Source organism: Erithacus rubecula (genome assembly GCF_903797595.1).
Source record: "Erithacus rubecula genome assembly, chromosome: 12".
In the NCBI taxonomy this organism is placed as follows: Eukaryota; Metazoa; Chordata; class Aves; order Passeriformes; family Muscicapidae; genus Erithacus; species Erithacus rubecula.
The window spans coordinates 1,962,766-1,981,928 of NC_136664.1; the positions used below are offsets into that span (position 1 = coordinate 1,962,766).

General features: G+C 54.6%; 1 protein-coding gene across 1 annotated transcript in view; it reads right to left on the reverse strand.

The window, feature by feature from the left end:
* JPH3 (junctophilin 3) overlaps window positions 1-19,163 on the reverse strand; it is a 47,941-nt gene that overhangs the window by 3,103 nt on the left and 25,675 nt on the right. Inside the window, exons 3-4 of the mRNA XM_079315978.1 lie at window positions 15,159-15,283; window positions 9,099-10,006 (exon numbers count right to left, since the gene is read on the reverse strand). Coding sequence (XP_079172104.1) covers window positions 9,099-10,006; window positions 15,159-15,283 — 1,033 coding nt within the window. The remainder of the gene's footprint in view (window positions 1-9,098; window positions 10,007-15,158; window positions 15,284-19,163) is intronic.

Here is a 19,163-nt window from a genome sequence, read left to right on the forward strand (position 1 = left end):
CTGATGGAGAATAAAAGAGGAGAAAGCAGCTGCCGGGTGCTCGGGGCTGGTTTCCTTTGCCTGAGCCTGATTCAGATGGCTTCGGGAGTGGGTGGGAGCAGGGATGCTGGAGCCTGCTGGAAAGGCAGATTTGTAGCTTAGCAACAGGGTCAAAGGCAGCCAAGCCAAGGCAGGGATTGCAGAGAGCAGCCAGGTCCCCATCCAGGGCTGGCAAACCTCTCCTGAGCCGTGGAAAAGCTTCCAAAGGCAGCAGCACCCCCTGCTCGCTGCTCCTGCCCTCCCCAGCCCGGCCCTGCCGAGCCCAGCCTGCCTGCTGCTGGGAGGGATTAGCTGCATTTCAGAAGATTATTGGGTTTTAGGGTTTTTGAGCTGCTGGTAATATAATAACAGATTGCAGGCGATTATCAGTGTCATTGTTTGCCTTGGCACGGCCCCACCGGGGCACGGAACGAGCTGCTGCCCCCACCCTGCAGCCAGGGAGGGCTCAGCTGTAATTCCAGCATTCCATGGAGGAATTCCCTGCTCAAACAGCACAGCCCTGCACTGCTGATCCCCCCAAATTCCCTGTTCCCTCATTTTGGGGTGCACCTGAGGTGCAGCTCTTTGGTGGATGTGTGCAGGGAGGGAGCACAGCCTTGACTGCTCAGCTCTCCAGGAAAAAGCAACAGGACAAGAGGAATCAGCCTCGAGTCGTACCAGAGAGCTTCAGATTGGATATTTGGGAATAATTCTTCACCCAGGGCAGTGGTGGAGTCCCCATCCCTGGAGCTGTCTGGGTGTGGCACTTGGGGACATGGGGCAGAGGTGTCCTGGCAGTGCTGGGGATGGCTGGACTCAATTCCAGAGGATTTCCCAGCCTGAACAATCCTGTGATTCTCTGATTTACACACAGGGCATCAAAGCTGAGCCCTCAGCTGGAAAAATGGGGGATCCAACCTCTGCTCCTGGATTTCTGTTCAGCCCCCAGCTCAGGCTGGACCTGTTTGCATCCCCTGAGCAGGGCAGGGGCAGGAGAAAATCCTTATTTGCTACTGCAGGCACAGGATCTTCCACATTTCCCAGGCACAGCATCCCAGGAATGGGATCACCAGGGAGGGGTGGGGGCTCTTCAAACCCAACAGCTCAAATCCAGCTCACCAATTCTGCTTCCTTTTTACAGCTCCCTGTTTTTAGCCCCCTCCTCCCTGTCCAGGTGGGAATGGCAGGGAATCCAGCTGCTGCTGGATAAGCAGCTTTGCCTCTCTAAAACTTCTGTTTTAGCTCCAATTACAGATCCTGCTGCACTTGTCAGTGTTCTGTCTGCACCATTCCTGCTCCATGCCTGGGCAGGAGGTGGAGAGAGGCTTTGCTGAGCCCACTGAGCTCCCTTCTGCTGTGCTTTAAACCCAGGGGCTTTTAAACCCTGAGTTCCAACCTCTTTCCTCCTTTGGAAAGAGGAGACACAGCCCCTGATTTGCAGCTTTCCCTGAGGCCTCATCTCATCTTTTTCCATTCCTGTGGAATCAAGGAATGGTTTGAGTTTGAAGGGACCTTAAGGATCCTCTCATTCCATCCTCCTGGAGATTTATTTTAATTTTTTTACAATAAGATCCCTGGAGTCCTTCACAGGAGAAGGAAAACATCTGCCAAGGATGAGAACCTACACCAATACCAGCTGGGCAGAAGGATCCTTCTCTATCAACAGGTTGGATCTCCAAGGATTTTTAAGTTTTACTTCCAAGCTTAAAGAACAGAAACTTAGACCTAAACACAAAAATAGGGATAATCCATGGTTATGGCACAGGAGTAATAACAGTAATTGTAGCTGCAGAGTAATTCCTGCCCCTCTGCCTTGTTTGTTTTTATCCTGGAACTGTTGTGTAGCAACTCCAGAGTTTTCCTGGGAATACGATGGACAGCTGGTTTACAAATGCAATTGTGGCATAATTAATTTAAGCATTAGCAATCCATTATTATCTGTTATCACAGGGTACAAGCTCTGCCTCTCTGCCATGGAAACCAGAGTGCAGGTTACCTAGGAATCCCTCTGGGATCTATTAAGTGTAATTACTAAGGACTTGGATCAGAAAAAAAAAAAAAAAAAAAAAAAAAAAAAAAAAAAAAAAAAAAAAATGCACCGTTTTCCAGCCTCAGCACTGCAGAAAGGGCTGCAAACTTAGCAGCTTGGTGACATTTGTGCTGAATTGTCACATCACTGCCAGGAACAGGCTCTGTGAAATGGTTAAGGAGCATTTAGCAAAGGAAACATCAGGGACTCACTTGGCTTTCTCCAGCGGATTGCAGCAGCTCCTGTGGCTCCAGGAAGGGGCCCAGGAGATGCTAAAAGTGCTTGTGTGAGTGAAAGTGAGTTGGGTGGGATGGAAGAACCTGCTGCTGGGGGAAAAAAGGCTAAAAAAATGAGGATTTATCCTCTTAGAGATCCTTTAGCCTCCTAAAGAACTGTTTGTCACCCCTGGTTCAATCCTCACCTTCCAGGTGCTGAGCTCTGTGTGGTTTTTTTTTAAAGTATGCTTGAACTCTAATTTTAAGATGTTTTTTTTCTAAAACCAGCAAAATTTGGTTCTAATGCAGCCCAAAGCTGGTGTTTGGCCCCAAATTTTCCAAGCTAAGAGATGGAATTGGGCTCAACCCCCATATGCAGATGACAGGAGCAGAGCCAGGAAGGTGCTCCCAGGTACATCAAAGGCCCTGGAGATGAAAAGGCTTTGGAAAGGACCCTGTGGAGTTGAACATCCCCTTTCTCTCTGAAGATTATTTCCCTCAGTTTGTCTGAACACGAAAGGGATTAGAGGAGGAACAGTTTGTGATTATTATTTGTCTTAAGAAGAGACAACCCCTGCAGTGATGCTCAGCCCTGCCCCATTCCAGAGCTGTGATGGTAACAGGACTCCTCTTCCTCATCATTCCCATGAAATGATGGCTTCTGTTTGTCTGGACATGCAGCTGCCACACTGAGGTGAATCTCTAAATCTCTTTGGGTGAGATGAGGGGAATGAGAAAAACCCAGGTGTGGTTGTGTTGGGACACCTGGGGATGGCTCATGGGGAAAAAAAAAAAAAAGAAAAAAAAAGAAAAAAGGGAGAACCTGAAGCTGGAATGCCACAGGGAGGTTAATACCAAACAAATCCCCAGGTCCCTTTTCCCCCAGATGGAAACAGGGAATGCCATGCACAGGGAGCTTCACACCCCTGATGGGAGAAAACACCCCGGTTTTATTTTTGACTAATTTTACTACTTTTAAGGAGCCAAACTTCCTTTTAAAAAGAAGGGGAATTCATCTTCACCTGGAGATGTTGTTTAGGAATAAACCTCCAAGAGGGCAGCCAATAAACCTCAAAGGGAGCAGCCAATGGTGCCAGTGCCCGGCCCCATCCCCGGCTCATCCCCGGCTCATTCCCGGCTCATTCCCGGTCCCATCCCCGGCTCATCCCCGGCCCCAACCCCGGCCCCATCCCCGGCTCCATTCCCGGCTCATTCCCGGCTCCATTCCCGGCTCCATCCCCGGCTCATGTCCGGCTCCATCCCCGGCCCCATCCCCGGCTCCATCCCCGGCTCCATCCCCGGCTCCATCCCCGGCTCATTCCGGCTCCATCCCCGGCTCATTCCCGGCTCCATCCCCGGCTCCATCCCCGGCTCTATCCCCGGCTCATTCCCCGCTCCATTCCCGGCTCCATCCCCGGCTCATTCCCGGCTCCATCCCCGGCTCCATCCCCGGCTCTATCCCCGGCTCATTCCCCGCTCCATTCCCGGCTCATTCCCGGCTCCATTCCCGGCTCCATCCCCGGCTCATTCCCGGCTCCATTCCCGGCTCCATCCCCGGCTCATTCCCGGCTCCATCCCCGGCTCCATCCCCAGCTCTATCCCCGGCTCATTCCCCGCTCCATTCCCGGCTCATTCCCGGCTCCATTCCCGGCTCCATCCCCGGCTCATTCCCGGCTCCATTCCCGGCTCCATCCCCGGCTCATTCCCGGCTCCATCCCCGGCTCCATCCCCGGCTCATTCCCCGCTCCATTCCCGGCCATCCCCGGCTCCATCCCCGGCTCATTCCCGGCTCCATCCCCGGCTCCATCCCCGGCTCATTCCCCGCTCCATTCCCGGCCCATCCCCGGCTCCATCCCCGGCTCATTCCCGGCTCATTCCCCGCTCCATTCCCGGCTCCATCCCCGGCTCATTCCCGGCTCCATTCCCGGCTCCATCCCCGGCTCATTCCCCCGCTCCATTCCCGGCTCCATTCCGGCTCCCATCCCCGGCTCCATCCCCGCTCCATCCCCGGCTCATTCCCGGCTCATCCCCGGCTCCATCCCGGCTCATTCCCGGCTCATCCCCGGCTCCATCCCCGTCTCCATCCCCGGCTCCATTCCCGGCTCCATCCCCGGCTCCATCCCCGGCTCCATCCCCGGCTCATTCCTGGCTCCATCCCCGGCTCCATCCCCGGCTCATTCCCGTCCCATCCCCGGCTCATTCCCGGCTCATCCCCGGCTCATTCCCGGTCCCATCCCCGGCTCCATCCCCGGCTCATCCCCGGCTCCATCCCGGCTCATTCCCGGCTCATCCCCGGCTCCATCCCCGGCTCCATCCCCGGCTCATTCCTGGCTCCATCCCCGGCTCCATCCCCGGCTCATTCCCGTCCCATCCCCGGCTCATCCCCGGCTCATCCCCGGCTCATTCCCGGTCCCATCCCCGGTCCCATCCCCGGCTCCATTCCCGGCTCCATCCCCGGCTCATTCCCGGTCCCATCCCCGGCTCATCCCCGGCTCATTCCCGGCCCCATCCCCGCTCCTGCGGCGCTGCACATCCATCCCAGCCCCGCCTGCAGATTGGCTGCCAGCTCCTGCCTCTCCCCAGCGACAGCCCGCAAATCCTGCTGGCAAATCCCGGAGCACGGAGGGAGGGATGCAGGGATGCAGGGAGGGAGGGAGGGATGGAGAGGCTGCGCTGCCGGGATCCCTCCCCGCCACCCCCGCGGGGACAGCGGGGGCTCTCGGAGATCCCACAGCCGGGAGATGCTTTTCAAGCCTCTCTTGTTGCTCTTTCGCTGGGAATTTTTTGCCTTTGCGTTGGGGTTTGTTCTGGCATCCCTGGGGATGCGATGGGAGCACCTTGAAGGGCCGGACCTGGAGCCTCCTCCCATCCCCGGGGTGCCACGGGGGATCCCTGGAATGTTCCCCGAGAGTGTCGGTGCCCACCGCCGCTAAATGAGGACATCAACAATGTCCTGAATGATGAGTCAGGCGGTGCCTGAGCCCCAGCCCTTCCCTGCTCCGTGCCCAAAGCACTTCTCCTCTCTGCCAGCAGTGCCAGATGTTCAGCACCTGCAGGAAAGGACATCCAATCCCTTCTTTTCACCCCAGCCATTCCCTTTTTCTTCCCCAGCCAACCCTTCTTTTCCCCTCAGCCATTCCACTTTTTATCTCCCCATCCATTCCCTTTTTTCCTCCCCAGCCATCCCTTCTTTTTCTCCCCAGCCATCCCTTCTTTTCTCCCCATCCATTCCCTTTTTTCTCCCCAGCTATTCCTTCTTTTCCTCCCTAGCCATTCCCTTCTTTTTCTCCCCAGCCATTCCTTCTTTTTCTCCCCAGCCATCCCTTCTTTTCTCCCCATCCTTTCCCTTTTTTCTCTCCAGCTATTCCTTCTTTTCCTCCCTAGCCATTCCCTTCTTTTTCTCCCCAGCCATCCCTTCTTTTTCTCCCCAGCCATTCCCTTTTTTCTCCCCAACCATTCCCTTTTTTCCTCCCTAGCCCTGTGATGGAATAAAAGGGTCACTGGTATTTTAGAAAGCTTCTTTCCCTTTCCAGTCTCTCAACAAATTCCTTTTTTCAATTCCTGTTTTAGTTCTCAAAGGCTCCAGGAAGCTGTGAAGCATCCATGCACAGGTTTTGTGCCTCGTGGGCCTTTAAGGCTGGGCAGGATGGTGATGTTCCTATAAATCCCTTAATCCCACAACACTGGCACTGCTCCTGGCACGTGGCTCCCCTTTTCCTGACAATTGCTGTCAGTTTGTCCTGTGGCTGCTGGGGTCGGTGCCCTCAGAGGCACAGAGAGATCAGGTGGCCTTAAATGTCATTTGAAAGCATTTGTGTGGCTCAGTGACCCCAAAACCCCCAAATCCCCTGAGAGCCAACAGCAAGCAGTGCTGAATTTCATCAATGTTATTGAGCTGTGGCCTCAAGAAATGACCTTTATGAGAGGATCTTTCAATTCCTGATGTGCAGCCCCAACAAAATGAGCGGGTTCTGGGAGATTGTTTTAAAGGGCTGGGGAAAAGGGACAGAAAAGTTCCTACAGCAACCTGAACATCTGACTCCTGTGTGCAGGCTGCACATTAGGAAAAGCTTGGGTTCAAGCTCTGTGGCTTCCAGTTTGTTTTTCAGACAGGAATGGAGAGCAGGTTGGTTTTTTTCCTTTTTTTTCTTTTCTTGTTTTTATTTTTTTTTTTTTTTTGAGTGTGTTTTTGTCAAACCTGCACCCCCAGCCCATCCCAGCAGTGCCAGAGGTGGGCTGGCTCTGGAAGCTGGAGCTCCAGCACACAGCCAAGCCCTGGGCTCGTGGCTGGCTTGTGCAGAGCTGGTTTAGGACAGATTATTTTTAAAACAAGCTAAGCTGGGAGGGTGACCTGGCTCCTGCTCAGGGATACCTCAGTAGGGCAAAAATAGCCTGAGCATCCTTCCTGCTGATTGGCAGCACCTTGGTGAGGGAGCCCAGCTGGGGGGAGGTGGGAGCTGCCCTCTGAGCCCCTCCTTTTGAGGGAGCAGCTCCAGCTGGCACTGCTGGGATCCAGGGAAGAGGCTCTCAGCAGCCTGGAGCAGTGTGGGCTCCCACACATCTGCCCACAGCTGCTTTGCACTGGAGCTCTCACCCTGCCAGGCCACAGGGAAGGAGGATTTCAGGCCAGCATTAGGAAATTGGGGTTTTGGGGGGATTGGGGAGCCTTGGTTTGCTGTAGGGGGATGAGGTGGATGTGGGGTCTGTGGGATAAATCCTTTCCCCTTCAGCCTTCCCCTCCTCTTCCTCAGAGATTCACCACATCCCTGAAGTCTGAAATGCTTCTGATGGCAGGTGCAGGTGAGGTCACAGATTTGGGGAGGAGGTTGGAGCACAAATCCCATTCCTACCCCTTCCCCTGCTCTGTCCAAGCACCCCCTCCCTGCCAGGCCACTGGAACAAAACCCTGCTAGCACCCTGCAATTCCTGCTAGAACAAATTGTTGCTGGCATTGTGGGTTATTTAAATCCACATATTATCTCTTCCTCTGGATTACATTAGCTTCCTCCCAAACCTTCGCCATCTGTTCCACCCTCGGTTATGAATGTGAGAAAACTGAACATGCTGCTCCACAGCTCCAGCATTTCCAAAGTAGGATGTGCATCCTAATGGCTTTTCCATGCACTTCTCCTGGGCCCTTCCTTGGTGCCCAGGGCTCCCTGGGAATGGTCAGGAATGTGTTGGTGGCTCTTTGCCCCCAGCGATGTGGGAGGAGGTTTATTGTGACAGCTCCTAATGGGCTGGGTGGGGACACTGCCCAGGGCTGCCTGTGCCAGAGATCTCCCCAAAACGTGGATTTTGTGAGGAGAAGCAGTGCTTCCACCCCTCCTGTGGGCCCTGAGTCTCCCGGGTTGTGTTGTCAAAAGGTGCTGGAACATCTGCGTGTGCCACAGCCTTCCCAGGCTTGGTGTCTGTGCAATTACTGCTGCTGCTCTTCCCCTCCGGGAGCCTGTCAGGCTCCTAATGCTGCCTGTCATGTCTCCAGTGCTTCCCAGGCATCCAGGCAGGGCCTGGCTCTGCCTTTCCAGGGCTGCAGGATGTGTCCTGTGGAGCCCCCATGCTCAGCTCACCCCCAGTGCTGCAGGGCTGCTGGGGGCATTTATCAGCAGGGAGGATGGGGCAGATCCATCCTTCTGCACCCCAGGCTGCTCTGGGGGGATTTATCAGCAGGGAGGATGGGGCAGGTCCATCCTTCTGCACCCCAGGCTGCTCTGGGGGGATTTATCAGCAGGGAGGATGGGGCAGGTCCATCCTTCTGCACCCCAGCCTGTTCCCTCCTCTCCCCCTCAGCTTTGCTGGCAGATGCTGGAGGAGCAGGGATGCTGCAGCCATGGCAAATGTCACCACACCTCACCCACCTCGATGCCTCTTGCCTGAATTTTCAGCCTGACTGACAAATTCATTTCATTTCGTGACCAGGCACCATCCTGTGCTCCCCTGCCAGGGAGATTGAGCTCCTTTGTTGAAATGTCACCTCCTGAGCGTGACAGGTTTTCCATTTCTCCTGGGTAGGTCTGGGGCATCTTCATGGGACACCTGCAGCCCTGTTGTGTCTGGCACTGACTCAGCAAGGGGCATTTGGGGGCAGTGGTGGCTTCCCCAGTGCTCCCAGCACACCCCATCACCTCTGCTGGCAATGCCAAACCAACAGGGACAGGTGAGGAAGCTTCTAATGGGAAATATAGGAATCCTCCAAAAACAAGACTGCAAAAACCCCTAAACCCACCCAGCTCAGCCTTCTCCTGAGGAGGTTCAGCTCTGTCCAGCTCCTGCCTGAGCTGGTGATGCCCAGCCTCAGACCCCCCTCCTCCCCAGCCCCCCACAGCCTCCCCAGGCAATTAATTCCTCATTAGGAATGGTTAATGGCTCACTCTCCTTGACTTTAAGCCCATTAATTCTGTTTGTGGAGAACAGATTCTTCCCTTCCACTTTGCAGCAGCTTCTAAGATCACTCTGTCTTCTCTCCTGAACACCTCCAGCCCTTCCCAGCACTGCCCAGAGTCTTTGTCTCCCCCAAAATGAGGAGCCCGGGGTGGGATGTCTCACATAACCACAACCCAAAGAAGCATCACCAGTGCCTCGCCTGCTCCTGCAGCTTTCCCACCAAATTCCCAGCAATAATGGGGTTTTTATTGCTGGCCCAGGGGCTGCAAAACTCCAGCTTGCTTCTCACATCCTGCAGGGAAAATCCAGCCTGCAGGGAACACCCCACACCAGCACCCAGCAGGAAAGGAGAAGGGAGGAGAGGGGATTCAAGGCACAAACCGACAATAATTCACATTTTCCAAACGTCCCTCCCATCCTGCTCCAGGGCAGGATCCCATCCCCTCACTCACCGTACTGGATTTGAGCGCATCCCCACTGTCCTCTTCAGATTCTAGTGCAACAGGTAAAGATTTCTGTGGCGGGGAGAAGGTTAAGTCCCACCTCAGTAGCCGAGGTTCAGCTTTGTCCCCGAATCTCAGGTTTTCCAGTTTCTGCACCGTGGGCTCGGCAGAGGAAGCTGGCCTGAAATTCTCTTTGTTCTGGGACTTAGACCTCAGTCTCTGAACCCCGAAGCCCCGCTCTTCCCCGCGGTGCTCGTCAGCCACGCTCCTGCAGCCTCCCCCTTTGCTGTAGTGTCTTTTTTGGGTGTGAATCTCTTGCATATAAGAATCCATCCTCATGAGGGGCTTCATCTCCATCTCGTAATTACTCATCTTCTCCTCATCCAGCTCAAGCAGCTTGGAGCTCCCTGAGCTGTGGTTGTGAGACCTGTGGTGGGAAGTCCACGAAACCGCGGCCGGGGAATCTGTCCACCTCTCTCTGGGCTTGTGGTTGGAGGCCGAATGTTTGTGCGCCCCGCTGCGGGCTCTGTAATCTTCGGGCACGGCGGCGGAGCCCTGCCCGCCGCGCATCGCCCCGCTCCTCCCGGCGCGGCTCCCGCCGCCCTTCTCCTCGCTCCAGCTGTTGGGGCGCAGGTAATCCCCGCCGCGCCCCTCCAGCAACATCTGGATCTCGCCGCCCCTCTCTTCATCCACCGACAGCTGGCGGGAGAAGTGGGCGCTCTTGTTGCGGCAGGAGGGCGGCGTGGGGCAGGGGCTGGCGGGGAAGCTCTGCAGCGGGCTGTCCTCGGGGCTCAGCTCGGACGGCGTGGTGCCTTTGCGGTACAGCTCGGGGCTCTCTTGCTGCAGCGGCGTGCCCGTGGACAGCACCTCGATGTCGTCGCTCGAGTTCTGCCGCTTGGGCCGCTGGCATTCCAGCCCTTGGGGGGTGGAGAAGGGAGAGAGAGAAGCGGGGGGGGGTTATTTCTGGGCGCTGGATGTTCCCCTCCCCCGTGGGTTTTTAGGTGGTGCAGAGGAGAGAGAGGAGGGGTGGGGAGCACAGGGACACTGGGGCATCACTGGGTGTGACACCAGCCCTGCCCTGAGCCACAGCCTGCACGGGAATGGGTTTCCAAGCCCAGAGAGGTGGAGAAGCCACCAACGATGCAGAGCTGCTGGGGGGAGGTTCTGATGGGTTTTGGGATCCACTTGACCACATTTCCCATCAGTTTCCAGTCTGGAAGCACAGGAAGGGAAATCTGTGATGGGGCTGGTGGCACACCCTGTCCTCTTGTGTTTGTGTGAGCTGGGTGACACTGGGGTCACTCTGGTGTCACTGGGATCACCCTGGATGTGCTGGGTGACACTGGGATCACCCTGAGTGTCACTGGGATCATCCTGGGTGTCACTGGGATCACTCTGGGTGTCACTGGGATCACTCTGGGTGTCACTGGGTGTCACTGGGATCACCCTGGGTGTCACTGGGTTCATCCTGGGTGTCACTGGGATCATCCTGGGTGACACTGGGATCATCCTGGATGTGCTGGGTGACACTGGGATCACCCTGGGTGTCACTGGGATCATCCTGGGTGTTACTGGGATCACTCTGGGTGTCACTGGGATCATCCTGGGTGTCACTGGGATCACCCCCCCCCCCACAACAGCCCTCACACCCCTCCTAGATGGAACCACCTCAGTTTTCACCTGCCAGGTGCAGGAGGGAAATGGCCACACCTGGGCAGGTGTGCAAGGAAAACCCCACCAAGCTGATCTCCAGGGGTTACATCCAAGAGTTCTGCTGCCCCACAGAGCCCAGCAGGACATGGATCTGTCCCTGCCCAGCCCCCAGCAGGGGATGCAAGGACAGGGCTGCCTGTGGACCCACTCAGGGCCACCTGAGGCCAGCATCCCTCATCCTCCTCACCCCACTGCAGGCTCCAAATTCCTTCAACTCCAGAACTTCCCAGACAGTGGCACCCTGGGGATGGGCACTTCAGGAGGGGCTGAATGTCTCCAAAAACCTCCAATGTGTTCATCACTGATGAAACACCAAATGATTTCAAGCGAGCTGATAGTGGTTAATTCTCTTTTTCCCCTCTCCAGTCATTCCCAGTTAAAGCCATGCTAAATTAGGTGAATAATTTGATAAATATATTAAGTGCCTAATGCCCCTGAAATGCATCTAATTGTGATTGCTATGGTGAGACAAGAAACAAGTCTTGAAAAGGGAGAGCTCGATTTTCATGGCATCATTTAAAAATAAACACTCAGCAGAGCCTGCTCAGCTCTCTCCACTTCTGCTGAGTAATTTTCTCTCTTGAAGCTTTTTGGGGAGCTGCCTTCACCCCTGCCAGGGTTGGGATACACACAGGGAATGCTGGAGTCCCCACTGGAGCACTGGCAGGGAGGGAAATTGTAAAAAAGCTGCTTGGAAATTTACCCAGGCAATTAATGGGAAATGGTCTCCTAATGACTGGAGTTTTTGGGACAATACTCACATCATCCAGCCTTCATTTTTTCCCTGTTTGTATGTGGGAGACTGAATCTCCTGGGGTTTACCCAGGGCCCCTGAGCAATCCTGGTATTGGTGGGAAATCGCTGAGGAGGAGAAAGGTGGAGTTCACCCCTTTGTTTTCCTGCAGAATATCTGCCTCTGGGATAAAACACAAATTTTTGGGGGGCTGTTTCCCAGCCACCTTGTAAGATCCCAGATGGGAGCTGAGGCACAGAGGGAATAAATGATTTCATGTGAAAGAGCTGGGATTCTTGTGGGAACAGGCTCACCCAGGGTTAGGTGCATCCCTGGTTTTTGGGCTTTATCTTCCCCAGTTCAGGGATTTTGCTGGAGTTCAGGGATTTGCAAGCTCCAAGGCCTCCAGAGCTGATCTCCAGCCCCACAGCCAGCCCCAGCACTGCTCCTGCTGCCACAGCCCCACAGAGGGGACAAGAAATCCCAGTGATGCTCCCACAGCCACCCAGGTGAGATGCTATTGAATCCCCCATCCCAAATCTTCCCCAGCCACCCCTGCACCTCCCCGTGGGTCAATTCCTGGGGCTCTGGGAGCTGTGGGGGGATTTGGGATGAGGGCCTGCAGGGATGGAGGCATTTCCAGCTCCACAGATACACACTGGGGCTGGCTTTGGGCACCCGAGGATGTGCAACAATTATCCAGAGCTAAAATTAGTCGTGGAGCACGTGATGTTCCTGGAAGATCGGTAGTGAGAGCGCCAAGGAGGATGCAGAGCACCAATCCTGGATTTCCAGCAGCAGGGAGGCTTCAAAGCCAAACCTGGTGCCCTGAGGAGCCACTTTGGGGATTTGGGAGCAGTGCCAAGCTCTGGGCTCAGCCTCTGCTGCTGTCACAGGGGGGCTCAGTTCCCCACCCACGGGCAGATCCTGCTGGGCAGGAATTGGGATGAGCACCCAGGAGATCCCCGTGGTGATGGGGATGAAACCATGGGACACAAAACTGGGATGGTTTTGTTTTTTCCCAGGTGGAAAACTTTACCCTCCAGCAGCTGCAGCTGCCCAGGGATGCCCAGAACACCCCTGAGGGGTGCTGAGTGGCACCCACACCCAGCACCCTGCCAGGGACACATCCAGCAGCCAGGATCCCAAAAGGATCCCTTGGAAAGGGAGCAGAGCCAGCACCCAGGGGTGGGTGGCACTCAGCACCCACTGGCACACCGTGGGTGGCACTGGGGACTGCAGCACCCTGCAAAGGGCACAGCCAGAACCCACAATCCTGAAGGAAGGGAGACAAATCCAGAACACACAGTCTTGAAATGGGGGCACATCCAGCAGCCAGAAGTGTGAAAAAGGAGGGAGCATCCAGAGGCCACAATTCTGTACAAGGGTGACAAATCCAGCACACACAATCCTGAATATGAGGGGCATGTCCAGCACCCACAATCCTGTACAGAGTGACAAACCCAGCACCCACAATCCTGAACAAAGGATGCACATCCAGCACCCACAATTCTGAATAAGGAAGGAGCATCCAGAAGCCACAATTCTGTACAAGGCTGACAAATTCAGCACCCACAATCCTGAATATGGGGGGCACATCCAGCACCCACAATTCTGAATATGGGGGACACATCCAGAACCCAGAATTTTGAATAGAGGAGGCACATCCAGCACCCACAATCCTGAATAAGGAGGGAGCATCCACAATCCTGAATTCTGTACAAGGGTGACAAATTCAGCACCCACAATCCTGAATATAGGGGCACATCCAGCACCCACAATTGTGAACAAGGTGGGCACACCCAGCACCACGATCCTGTGCCGGGTGGGCACTCAGAGCCCCTGCACTGCCTCGTGCGGTGGCAGCTCCCCCCTGCCCTGTCCCCAGCCTGGGGCTGTGTGTGACCCCTCCACTCGCACCCATCCCCTGCCCGAGGGGCTCCGCGGGCGCCGCCGCTTCCCGGCCACATCTGGGGCTCTGTGTTTGTTTTGTTAATGTGCTCTAAGTGGAACCACCTTCCCTCCCTTCCCCTCTCGCGGCTCGCACAACCCCCCAGACAGAGCTCCGACCACACAAACCCCAGCACGAGTGAAGAGCCCCGTCCAGGAGGTAGTAAAAAATGTATTACCTAAAAATATCTTTGCGAGAGGTGATTTAAACCAGCAAAGTCTGCTGGCAGGAGGAAATGGAGATCTCAGGGCTGGAGAAGCCCCTGGGAGCACGGAGAAAGCTCAGATCTGCCATGGACACGTTTGGGAGTGGGCAGGAGGAGGGATGAGGGAGGTTTGGAGACAGGCTGAGGCTCCTCAGCAGGCGGGGGATGCAGGAGATGCAGGGGATGCTGAGGGATGCAGGGATGAAGAGATGCAGGGGATGCAGGGATGCAGGGGATGCTGAGGGATGCAGGGAATGCAGAGGATGCTGAGGGATGCAGGGGATGCAGGGGATGCAGGGGATGCAGGAGATGTAGGGAAGTCAGGGGATGCAGAAATGCAGGGAATGCAGGAGATGAAGAGATGCAGGGATGCAGGAGATGCTGAGGGATGCAGGAGATGCAGGGATGCAGGGAATGCAGAAGATGCAGGGATGCAGGGGATGAAGAGATGCAGGGGATGCAGGGATGCAGGGGATGAAGAGATGCAGGGAATGCAGGGGATGCAGGGATGCAGGAGATGCAGGGATGCAGGGGATGCAGGGATGCAGGGGATGCAGGGGTGCAGGGGATGCTCGGGGTGGGATGTGCCCCGGCTCAGGCTGCAGCAGCCCCCCAGACCCGGCTGGTTTGTGGTGCTGAGCCCCCCGCAGCCCCCCCAGCTCGGGGGGGCGAGCAGGGGCCAGGCTGGGCCAGCAGAGCCCCCGGTCCCTGTCCCCGAGCTCGGGAGCAGCCCTGAGTCACCGGCAGCATCCCCTGGAGCAGTGACAGCGAGTGAGTAATCCTGGCTCGGAGCTGCGAGGGGACAACAGTGACAGCCGCCTCCTGAGGAGGGCTCGGGGCTGGAAAAGTTCTCAGGAAACCCAGTCACACATTAATTATGGTGTTAATTATTGCTGGGGGGGCTTCCCCATTCCCGCTCGGCTGCAGACCCCGACCCCACCCCGGCTTGGGTTCGGCTCCGTCCTGCCCGAGGATTTACTGAGCAAAAATGTGACAAAGCAACAAGGAATGTGAAAATGGGAGAAGGAAAAGGAAAAGGAAAAGGAAAAGGAAAAGGAAAAGGAAAAGGAAAAGGAAAAGAAAGGAATCTGCCACCAGGCAAGCCTCAAATGTGGATTTTCCCAGTGCACAACCAAGGGAAGGGTCATGACCCACTGGGTCCAAGCTTTCCAGAGAAATCAGGAATTGCACAAACCACGGGTGTGAAGTCACTGGTGACCTCTGGGATCATCTGTTTGCATCCAGAGCCCTTGCTGAGCTCTTTCTGTGCAACCATCAAGAGCTATGAACTAAAAAAAATGGGGGGAAAAGAGGAAACCCCATAAAAAAAAGCACTGAAGAAGGTGGAGATGTTGGATATTGAATCTCCCAAAAGAGCTTTCCCACCCTGCTGGGGGTGGGGAGCTGTGTGCACAGGCTGGGCCTGCAGACAGGGGGGGTTTGGGGGGTTTGGGCTCTGGGACTGACCGTTCTCCCTGTGCTGGAAGGAAGGTGAGAACTCTTTGGCAGTGATCCTGGCAATCCTGGCCTCCTCCTGCGCCTTCTGCGCCGCCGTCACCGCCGCCTCCGCCTTGGCCCTGGAGTGAGAGGTCCTGCAAGGCAGCACACACACACAGCACCCCGTTAGGCAGCTCCTCCTGCTCTGGAAAAACCCCACGTGCCCCCCACAGATTCCACCAAAACCCTTTGGTTGTGAGGAAGGAGCTGCTTGAGGAATGGAGGGATTTTCCAACACCTCCATGGAATCATGCAGGAAATTCAGAACTGGGATTTGTTCCCTTCATCCCATTTCCCACCCCATCCTCCAGGCTTGAATTTAAAGCTGGTTTGGTGGGTTTTTTGCTTTAGGGATGAAGAAAAAAAAAAAAAAAAAAAAAAAAAAAAAAGAACATTTCCAATCCCACCCCCACGTTTTGCGTAAAATGCTGGATGTAAATAAATACTGGGAGCAGAGGTAGGAGCGGGGGTTTGGCTCTGGTGCCACCTCCACCATCCCTTCACACATTTGGAAATGGGCACTTTTTCCCTCTCTGGATCAACAACTGTCCCCTGCACTGGCTGATGATTCCCCAAAGTTTTTATTTTTTGGATGGCATTTCATCCCATCACTCAGGATTTGCAGCTTCCCTGAGAGCATCCTCCGGAGGCTGCTCTGCCCCTTTTTTCCCCCTATCCAGGCACTTTCAAAAATTCCTGCTCCCACCCTGGTGCAGGCAGGGTTATTTATAACTCTGCTGATTTCTTTTCCCTCCAAAATCAGGCCCTCCATCTCCTTTAATCATTTTTTTTTTTCTGCCTCTCTCTGAATTCCCTCTAATTTCTCGACATCTGCGTGGAGAGGGAGTGCCATTTCTGACAGGCTCCTAAAAAAGGAAAACAGGGCCAGGAATGTGCCTGCTTTGGTTGGAAGCATTGCCAGGGCTGGGGAACAGGGTGTGAGTGTGGCTGTGCTGTCACCTGTGCTCCCCTCCTGACACTTCTCAAGTCTCTTTGCTCTAATAAATGTTTTATTCCCAGCCTTGGAGTAGCTCTGGAAGCAAACCCAAGCTGTTTTTCAGAGTTACTGAAGGTGCTGGAGGGGTTGTGGAGATGCTGGTGCAGATCCTGAGGGTTCTCTGTGATTGATGCACCCCCAAAATTTGGTTTGAATGGGTTTTTACCCACCTGGAGTGCAGCACTCAGGTGGGGTCAGAGGAGACACAGCCCATTCCCTGTCAGGTATCCCAGCTCTGATATTTTAGGAGGAGCAGGGATGCCCCAGGGAGGAGCTGCAGCAAACTGCTGGCTGCTCCCATTTTTCATGGAATGGTTGGGGTTAGAAAATGCCTTAAAATCCATCTCATTCCAACATCTGCCAGGGCAGGGACAGCTTCCATTAGTCCAAGTTATTCCATGGATCCAGGATCCAGGGACAGCCAGGACCTCCCCATCCTCACAGGAAGAAATTCCCAATATCCCATCTAAATCCACCCTTTTCCAGCTTAAGCCATCCCCCTGTCCTGTCCCTCCTTTCCCTGTCAAAGTCCCTCTCCAGGTCTCTTTTTATCCACATTTTTGGCACCATCATGGTCTGTGGGAAAGGCTGGGGCATCAAACCATAGAGCTAGCAGGAGGTTAAAATTCAGATTCTGCCTCTCTGAGCTCCTTAAACCCCTGGCCTCTTCCAGGGGAGCTTCTCAGGGATGTGGATTTGAAGACCCTCCATCCATTCATCCCTGTGCTGTGCCCAGGGCTGGGGCTGGCCCTGCCTGGCTGCTGCACCTCCCCAGGTCCCTGCTGAGGATTAACCAAGTCTGTGAGAGCCTGGCCCCAGCTCAGCAGCCAGGATTACACTGTGCTCCCAACACCCCTCCCTGGAGAGGCTGGAGGCATCATCCCTCCCTGCTGCCAGGGAAGGAGCTGGAGCAGCAGCCTGAGCCTTGCCAGGGCTGGGGCACACGGGGCTGGTGGCCTGGGGATCTGGGATCACCCAAATTCTGCTCCTCTCTGCAGAATTCAGCACATCCTTGATGGAATCATGGGATTATTGAAGGTGGGAAATGATCCAGGATCACCAAATCCAACCTGTGCCCCATCCCCACCCTGTCCCCAGCCCAGAGCTCTGGGTGTCACCTCCAGGGATGGGCACACAAACCTCCAATGCCTTCCCAGGAAGAAATTCTTCTGATATCCAACTAAATGGAGTAAAATCAGCATCCCTGGGGGATGGATGCATCTCCATCCCTGGGAAACTCTCTGCTGAGATTGTGGATCTGCTCATCCCCACAGACATCCCAGGATCAGCCCAGCTGCAGGGAATTTAAACAATGGGAACCTGGGGCTTTGGCTCAGAAAAGGTTAAAAATCAATCAGATCAATGGAGCTCCAGGAGGATGGGATGGGATGCACTGGATTCCCCCAGCACACAGAACACACATTAATTGTTTGGAAAGCTCCCTGAGACGCTGGGAGGAGTGAAAAGCAGAATTATGGAGATCCATACGTTGCATAATAAAATCCATAAGTATTCCCAAATAAATGCCAGTAATCCAGTTAGTGCTCCCATGACTTTGTCACATCCTAAATTTACCAGCTGGCTCCTTTCTCCACGCCTGCTGCTCGTGGCGTGCTCTAAATCTTAATTCCCACTTAATTGCCTAGAGTTTATTTTTTTTTCCCCTTTTTTTCTCTCCCTGACACATGGACAGGGCCTGATCTCATCACTCTGCTCCTCCTTCCCTAAGTGCTGCCATAAATTTATTTTCCAAGATGGAGATGCCAAACTGGAGACAACGGTGAAAATAAGGCTGGGGCCTTCCTGATAAAACAGAATTATGGGATGGTTTGGGTTTGGAAGAAGTTAAAGATCATCCTGTTCCTGTGGGCTCATGATGGGATGGAGGGAAGAGTGATGCAAGAGGAGCTGTTTAATTCCTCCCACTCTGAGCATCCCCAGCCTCCTCCTCCAGCTGGGATGAATCCAGGAGCCTGGGACAGTGGAAGGTGCCTGTGGCAGGGGTGGGATGGGATGGGATTTAAGGTCCTTCCAACCAAACCATTCCATAATTCCAGGATTTTAATGCACTTCACTAAGGCTGAGCTGGGGGAGAGTGTTTAGGCAAAGGCTGGGATGGTTTGTGAATTTTGAGCCCCTGTTCTGGGTCTCAGGGCAGAAATCCCTGCTGGGGCCAGCCTGGAATATTTCATTTATTAATTTTTTTGCCAAGCTGACTCACTCTGCTGGGAGGATGAGCGGGCAAGTGGTCAAACTGGCAAGGGGAGCTGGCAGGAGGCAGGAAAAACCCCAACCAACCAGATTCCCCCAAATCTCTGCAGATCTCCTGCTATTTGGCCAGAGCTGACAGGGGAAGGGATAATACCTGGCCCTGCTTCCTAATGCCAAATTCATCAGCTCCAGCTAATCTATAAGAGGCTGGAATCAACTGATTTGCAAGGAAGAATTTGGCTTTTTAGGAATTCCAGCAGTGACTCTGGGCTGGGGTGAGCAAGGAGTGGGTCCAAGGGTTTGCTGCAAATCCAGTGCTGGGGGCTGGTTCAGCCAAAAAAGGGAGAACTCCAGCAAAATCCTCAGGGATTCAGGGAGGAAGGAAGCAAAATTCAAACCAGGTGAGGCTTGAGAGGTGTTTGGGTTCCAGGAATGCTTTGGCAGGAGAACAAGTGGGACAAAGTGCTTTAAAATTAGGCTGGAAATTAGAGCAAGTTTACAGAAGCCCAGAAAGGTTTGTGAGCTGTAAATGTGACACCTGGAATTGCCAGGATGGCACCTGGAGCCACGAGATCCCTGGATCACTGGTGAGTCCTTCTGCATTCATTGTTTGGATCCATCCAGGGGAGGGATTTGCTGCCCTTATTCCTCTTTTTCCAGCGTTTTTGTACAGAAAATAAATTCCAATAAAAACCAGGCAGCAGACACTGAGCAAACTAATGCTTGGGGTCAAAGGGAGCTCTGTGCTGAGCACAGGGAGAAATCCA